The 7,508-nt window shown below is 41.0% G+C and overlaps 3 protein-coding genes across 3 annotated transcripts in view; 2 read left to right on the top strand and 1 right to left on the bottom strand.

The window, feature by feature from the left end:
- pold2 (polymerase (DNA directed), delta 2, regulatory subunit) overlaps positions 1-2,211 on the bottom strand; it is a 5,046-nt gene extending 2,835 nt beyond the window's left edge. Inside the window, exons 1-7 of the mRNA XM_014007217.1 lie at positions 2,048-2,211; positions 1,701-1,932; positions 1,504-1,625; positions 1,296-1,419; positions 1,104-1,218; positions 813-1,011; positions 635-715 (exon numbers count right to left, since the gene is read on the bottom strand). Coding sequence (XP_013862671.1) covers positions 635-715; positions 813-1,011; positions 1,104-1,218; positions 1,296-1,419; positions 1,504-1,625; positions 1,701-1,926 — 867 coding nt within the window. The 5' untranslated portion in view covers positions 1,927-1,932; positions 2,048-2,211. The remainder of the gene's footprint in view (positions 1-634; positions 716-812; positions 1,012-1,103; positions 1,219-1,295; positions 1,420-1,503; positions 1,626-1,700; positions 1,933-2,047) is intronic.
- npc1l1 (NPC1-like 1) overlaps positions 1,921-7,508 on the top strand; it is a 20,430-nt gene continuing 14,842 nt past the window's right edge. The window contains exons 1-2 of the mRNA XM_014007213.1: positions 1,921-1,970; positions 6,586-6,783. The gene's annotated coding sequence lies outside the window, so the exon portion shown is untranslated. The remainder of the gene's footprint in view (positions 1,971-6,585; positions 6,784-7,508) is intronic.
- nono (non-POU domain containing, octamer-binding) lies at positions 3,125-4,859 on the top strand. Its single transcript, XM_014007219.1, has one exon. It carries the CDS (start codon positions 3,248-3,250, stop codon positions 4,562-4,564), a length of 1,317 nt encoding a protein of 438 aa, XP_013862673.1. The 5' UTR covers positions 3,125-3,247; the 3' UTR covers positions 4,565-4,859.

The raw sequence follows: 7,508 nt of genomic DNA, 5'->3' as shown, positions 1-7,508 counted from the left end.
ATATAATATATGGTGACAAATAAATGTTTGGATAATTTTTCAAAAGAACAAATATTCAATAACAAGTCTTTTAAGGCAGGTAAGAAAAAATAAATAATTTTTGATGTAAAAACTTAACATTTATTAACATTTATTAACAGTACCATCATGGTCTGTCCTGTGCAGAGTGACAAAATGCAAAAAATATTTCTTTACTAAAACCTCTAACTTGGCTCCAGTTAATTTTAGCAGCATGAATCTTTGCACAGGTAATGTACACAAGTGGATTTATGGTTTCCAAGAGTTTTTAGCCTGATTCATTGTGGTTTTAAATAGGTTAAATACTGTCTAATGAAAAAAAATATTCAGGTGAAAGTGAATTTTTTTTTAAAAATTACGTTCCATCGCCAATATCTATAAAACCACAGCAGCTGTTTTAATACTTACACTTCTGATGAAATCTCCCAAGTGTTAGCTTTATTTTGATACCAAGATTATTTAAGTAGAGTTTGTAAATGCTGAGATACACTCAATTACATTTCAGCATGGTATTTTGAGCAAAAACTTTAAGAAAACCCCTTGTGGCTTAAGAGGTTAAACTAGTTTGAAGTATGAAACTTTTACATCTCCCAGTATTTATCAAAAGCACACTCACCACCAGCTGAAGCAGCAGCTCATCAAGCAAACGAATGGCTTCGACACTGCCAGCCTGCGTCTTCTTTGTGAGGTACTTGGCCTGTGAAGACAAAGATTGAAGGTTTAAAGTAAACCTGTTCAAGAAGGCTCCCTTCTAAGAGAATTAAATGAATCCTAAGTGTTGGCTGTCTTGCCACCTTTGTTGATGCATCCTTCTCCTGGGTGCTTTGGCTCAGCAGGTTTCCAGCCAGCAGAACTCTAGAAATGGTCGCTGCCCCGCTCTGCTCCGCCATGTCACCAAGCTGCCCCGTCACCATGTCTACGAGCAGCTGCAGCCCCAACATGCTGTCCGCACGGCTGCTGCCGAGGCCGAGTCCCGAGCCCAGGAGCACAAACCTGAGCAGACGGAGCAGTTAGTGCAGGTTATCGCCGAGAGCTGGGATTTTCTGTGTGTGTGTGTGTGACAGAGAGAGAGATTGTGAGTTCACCTGTCAGAGCTAAGAGCAGGCCTCGGTGTCTGCGGAGGGAGATCAGCTGTGCAAAAGTCCTCAACCGTGAATTTGCCATCATTCTTTTCAGCTCCATATATGGCAACAACACTACCTGAGATCGTAAGAAAAAATACAATCACAATCAAGACGCATTCAAAGCTGACTGTGGCGTCTTTTAACAACACTGACCTGTGACACACTTGTCTCTGTCGATTTTACCCTCGAGTTTTATCCTCTGGAGCTCATCCTCCAGGATTAGTTCATCGGTTTCACTGATGTATTTGGCTCGTGCAGGCTGCGGCAGAAGGTTGTGCTAAAGAAAGGAAGGAAGATGTTTGAGTTCACAAACACCAGAGCAGTTGGTTTAATGTTCAGTGGCTGCATGATGGCGACCAACCTCCTCGCTGATCTCTCTGAGGATAGATGGCTGCAGGTCCATCCGCTTGAACAGAGTCCCCACAATGCAACACTGCTCCCCTGTCTCCAGATCACACAGCTTCTTGATAGGCACACCTGATCCTGACAGAGAGAAAAATACATCAGAAAAGTCACTGAAGTATAAATGAGATGTCTCAGAGTCTCTGATGTTCCTACCCCACTTCTGCTGAGCTCTCGCTGATAGCAGGGGCCTCATCTGCATGAGTCGTGCTGCATAAATATGAGCATATTGACGGTTGAAGCTCCGCTCCCCAACGCCGTAGCGGTCCGAGCAGGGACTGTAGACCAGCGTCCCTCTCTCAAAAACCGGTCCCTGATCCTCAGAGGCCGGGCGGCAGAGCAGAGAGGAGCCCTCCTTCTGGGCACTCAGGTCTGAGAACATGACTGTCTTTGGAAAAAACGAAAAAACAGCGACTTGTATAAAAGGTAAACACAGAACCATCATCATGCACTATGGTTAGCATACTGAGTTAGCATAGTTGTAACAGATGTAGCGACATTACCTTGAATGAAATTAAGTCTGGCTATAGTTTTGTCTGTATTAGTTCGGGTTTAAAGCTGTATTTTCTGAATTTGTCCTCCCCGGAGTAATAATGAGAACATTTCCCGCGTAAACACTCCTTGATGTCTATTTCCGGTGCTAACCGGTGTTCTCGCGAGAGTTGACCAAAAAAAAAAAACCCACGAAAAATGTAAAAATTTAATAATTAAAAATAAAAAAGACAAGACATCGTGTATATGAATTTTCCTACAAAATTATTATTGTATGTCAGCCTATTGTAAAATTTACATCATTGTAGATCATTGCACTGACACGCCTTATGTATTTTTACCTGAAAATAAGTTTGAGTATTATGCTCAAAAACGCATATTTTGTTTCTCTAAAACTGTCTCCACACATTTATAAATTAAAAAAACTAGCAGAAACCTGTCACAGTGACATGATGGGTTCCTATTTCTTTAGCTGAACACATTAAAATACAAGACAACACACATAAATACCTTTTTCCTGATAAATACCTTTTTCAACAGTCTGGATACCGAATATCGGCTGAAATGATTCAACAGAAAAATTTGCAGATAACATACATACATCTTGGTTTTATTTCTTTGTGAAATAAATTATAATATTCATCTGTAATAAATTAGGCCTGACACTGCTTTTCAGTTGTCCACTTTCCTTTATTTTCAAAAGTAGCCAACACATCATTATGCTGGTCAAAGAATTGGACTGAAAATATGAAAAAAAACATAAAAGAAATAGTGGAAGACATCCAGAAATGCTTTAAAACTGCTGATCCAGATACATATTTTACAGATTACTAGAAAATCTGGATGCTTGAAAGTAATTGGTTTAAAACTTTTGCGCAGTTCTGTCTACGTCTTAAATAAATACATAATTGTAAACACATTACATTTTTTATTGTAAATTCAAAAATGCAATATAACAAGGCATCATTTACACACAGAGATATACAGTTTTACATAAACCTGAGCAGAAACCTCTGGTCATAATTAAAAAAACAACGTCGCAAAGACAAGACGTCACAGGTTTTAAATGATTTCGTCGCACAGATTTGACGTCACAATAGCGTCGCAGCGGCACGTCGTCGCCATTTTCGCAGCTCTTTGTAACCATTTGCTAAGAGTTTGCTGCCTTTACGGGGCAATTGACCAACGTCTATTTAATTTAGTGAGAAAAGATGCAAGGATTCAGAGGTCCCCAACAGAACCACGGACTCAACCGTCCGGGAGACCACATGGGCGATGGAGCTAACAGCAACGGGCAGCAGCCGGAGCCCAGCGAGCAGACCAACCCCAACGCGGCCTTAACCCTGGACCCGCAGAGCTTCAGAAAACCCGGGGAGAAAACGTTCACCCAGCGGAGCAGGCTGTTCGTCGGAAACCTCCCGACCGGAGTCACCGAGGAGGAGCTGGAGAAGTTGTTCGCCAAGTATGGGAAGGCCAGTGAGGTTTTTGTGAATAAGGAGAGAGGCTTCGGCTTCATCCGGCTGGAGACCAGGATCATCGCCGAGATCGCCAGATCCGAGCTGGATGACTTCGTGGTCAAAGGCCGGCCCATACGGGTGAGGTTTGCCACTCACGGTGCCGCGTTATCTGTGAAGAATTTGCCAGAGTTCGTGTCCAACGAGCTGCTGGAGGAGGCCTTCGCCATATTCGGTCAGATAGAACGGGCAGTGGTGATCGTGGACGACCGTGGGAGGCCCACGGGGAAGGGAATCGTGGAGTTCACCACGAAGCCAGCTGCAAGAAAGGCTCTGGATAAGTGCAGCGACAGTGCCTACCTCATGACAGCTTTTCCTCGACCCATTACAGTGGAACCAATGGAGCAGTTTGATGAAGATGAGGGACTGCCAGAGAAGCTGATCAACAAAAACCAGCAGTATCACAAAGAGCGTGAGCAGCCTCCACGGTTTGCCCAGCCCGGCTCCTTTGAGTACGAGTACGCCATGCGCTGGAAAGCCCTGATGGAGATGGAGAAGCAGCAGTACGAGATGGTGGACCGCAACATGAAGGACGCTCAGGAGAAGCTGGAGCAGGAGATGGAGGCGGCCAGACACGAGCACCAGGTGATGCTGATGAGGCAGGACCTGCTGAGGCGGCAGGAGGAGCTCCGGAGGATGGAGGAGCTCCACAGCCAGGAGGTGCAGAAGAGGAAGCAGGCCGAGCTCCGACAGGAGGAGGAGCGCCGCAGGAGGGAGGAGGAGATGAGGCTGCACAACGAGGAGTTGATGAAGAGGCAGCAGGAGGGCTTCAGGGGCAGCTTCCCTGAAAACAGGGAGCAGGAGATGAGGATGCACATGGGGGGCCACGGGATGTCCATGAACAGAAATTCACTGGGTGGAGGTTCGGGCTCCGCAGGTACCGCCGGCATAACGGCTGAGAGTTCTCCAATGATGTCAGGGTCCGGAAACAACAACCTGCCTGTTGGAGGCCAGGGGGGCTTCTCCAGGGGGCTCCCTGGCTCCGGAGACTATAACAAACAGCGCAGATTTTAAATCCCATGTATTATTCTCCTTTTTCATACTCTCTGTACTTTTAAGTTGAAGGTAGTTGGGGGTGTTATGTTTGACCTTTGGAATCTGCATGTATGTTTTATTTTTTTATTTTTATTTTTTGTACCTTTTTTTTTCTTTGTATTTTTGTCTTATTTTAGTACTAATGTGTCAAAACCCTTCAGACGAGCCACACAATTTTAATTGCTCTAAATAAGAATTGATTTCTTAGGAATAGAAAATGGTTTTTGTCCTGGAAATGTGACATTTTCTGAAATAAATTCATGATTCCCTAAAATGAAGTATTTCATTTCCAGTAGTTCAGAGTTTCTTGTATTTCACAGAAACACGAGGACCAATGTTTTCAGCTCACATCAGCGTCACTTTCACTAAAAATATAATTTTAACCACGACCAGTTGGAGCGTTAACAACTGGTGAAACGACCTGCTGAAATAACACAATAGATGTCAGAAATCAGTGCAATGTAAAAAAAAAGTAAGCACAAAGCAGCTGTTTCACAAGTGAAGCACTGACAGTCATACTTAAAAATTAAACATTTCATTAAAAGGCAAGAGCTGTGAAATAAGCCTGATGGTTCTCAGAGAAATCAACATTGTCAAATATAAGTTTTATATTATTTCAGACAGTTTTACTTTAATAAAGAAGCTCTTTCTAGGAGATGCTATTTGTTCGTATCAGAGTCCAAGATGTCAGTGTGCCCCTTAATCCAGCAGCGCAATGAGAACTCCACAAATAAAACCTGATAAGGACCAGATAATAAAGAGGGAAAGTGTTATCTGAACGTGAGATCTAGAAGATCGAAAAGGTCTGGATGAACGTTTGAACTCTGAAGGACAAAACAGTTTTTCTGTACAGCTGTCATTTCACAGTAAGAAATACTTTCATATTTATAAGCTTTATAAACACGTTCAAAGTGTTCTATTTTAAATTATATATGAAAATTTGACTATAATTTCAGTAGTGAATAAAATGACAAATCTCTGGACAATATAAACCAGTTTATAAAATTTCTGAACCTTTTTTGTCTGCATTGTTTTGTTAATTTCAGCCACAGTCAACTTTAACAGCATTTCATAAAATAAAACAGTTCAGAATTAGTTCCCACTTCATGAAGCAGATATTTTTGTCATAACCATAATAATATTGAGACTATGACAAAAATGGCTTTAAAAAGACACATTGTCCTGATGCAACTTTATTGCAGTTGGTGACTAAAATCAAGGTGTTATTACATTATTATTACAATTCGGTTTTAGTTGGTTATAAAAAATGTGTTTTAACAAATTAGTCTCATGGCAGCATACCCTCAATACACACTTTTTTCATAATTTTTTAATTTTATTTGTCTTAGATTTGATTTATTTAGCAAAAACATTGCACATACATACATACACACAAAGTACTGTACATCCATTATTAGTACGTGGATGACACAATAAAGTGAAAACATTTAATTCCATTGAGGTCCAAAACAAAACAGAATTTTTATAGAAAAGAAAAACACTAGGATAAGAAAATGGAGTACAAAGAAAGAAATAGAACACAATAAATTCTGAAAATCAACATAATAAACTGAAAGAAAAAATAAAAGAAGATACCCTGCAACTAGAGAGTGGAACCAGGTCCAGCTGTTTCAGAGAATCTGGGTCAAAACGAGGGCAGATCAGTCTTTGTGTCGATTTTAGAAACACAGACACCATCAGTAGAAGGTTCACTAAATAATTCTTCAAAATAAAATACTCCAATAACCTTATTATTCAGAATATTGTAACTACTTCAATATTACTTTCTTTTTAGCAACTCTAATTAATCAAACTGATCAACCCTGGATAAATTGGCAAAAAGCAAAGTTCAGTCCTGCAAAAATTGAATGTTTATAATTTGTTTGCAGCAATTTTTTAGTCATTTTGCCAAGTTGGCAATTTTTATACGTTACTGCAACTTTTATCAGCATATGTCCCGAGTCTCCCGTTCTTTTTTACCATCTCTGTTTATCGCACAGATTTTGATTCGTTCATGCACCTTGGCCCTGATTGCTCGGATGATCCTGTGGTGTAACCTGGACTGTCAGCTTTATCTTGGCCGTGACCTTCGTGTGTGATAACAGCATTTATTTCAAAGTTGGGGGGAAATGAAGGAATTTGATCCAGGGCACAATTTATTGTGCTGTCTTCTCCCACTATCAGCCATCCGCTATCAGGTAAAAAAAAGGTAGAAAGTTGTTAGGTTGTTAGAAAGCGGCTCTGTGTGTTTTGAGCGATGTCATTCACTAACTTATAGCTGCACCAGTTCAACTGTCAGTATCTGATGGGCTAAAGGTCACGTTCAGTGATGTTTTGCACATTTGACACATAAAGTTTCCCTGACAACAACAAAGAAACAAAGGCCTAGCATTCCTTGAAGGAATGCACATCACCCACCGCATCTCACAATATAAGTTTAAGCTAAGCCTGTATTATAATGAGAAACAACGAGGCTATGATCGCTTTGGTCAAACTTTACAAATGACTATGCAGGATTCCATGTGTGATCTTTTAGTGCTTAATGGGGATGACTCTCAGCTACTACCACACCAAATATTAGCTGAATATTTGTACATTTGTTTGAGTTATAGGCACTTTTGTGTTGGCTGATGTAGATTAGCTGTGACAGTCATCTTGAACTGGATTGATTCCAAAAGTTAACAAACAACCAGCGAGAGTTTCATTAAAATCCAGTCATATTTCTCTAACAGACAAGCGAGGCTTTCACCAACAGTTGATGCCAAAGTTCGAAGCAAAGATGTCTTATCGTGTGTAGTGTTTAGAGTATGTGTTGTGAATGACTCTCAACCACTACCACAACACGTTTAGGCAGAATATCTGTAAAACTGATTTATTCTCATTATGTTTTCTAAGTTCAGGTGGCTGCCGCAGCGTATGGAGA

This window comes from Austrofundulus limnaeus, unplaced genomic scaffold (assembly GCF_001266775.1).
Source record: "Austrofundulus limnaeus strain Quisiro unplaced genomic scaffold, Austrofundulus_limnaeus-1.0 Scaffold40, whole genome shotgun sequence".
Classification (NCBI taxonomy): Eukaryota; Metazoa; Chordata; class Actinopteri; order Cyprinodontiformes; family Rivulidae; genus Austrofundulus; species Austrofundulus limnaeus.
The sequence above is the reverse complement of the archived record's forward strand: the minus strand, read 5'-3'. Positions and strand labels throughout refer to the sequence as shown.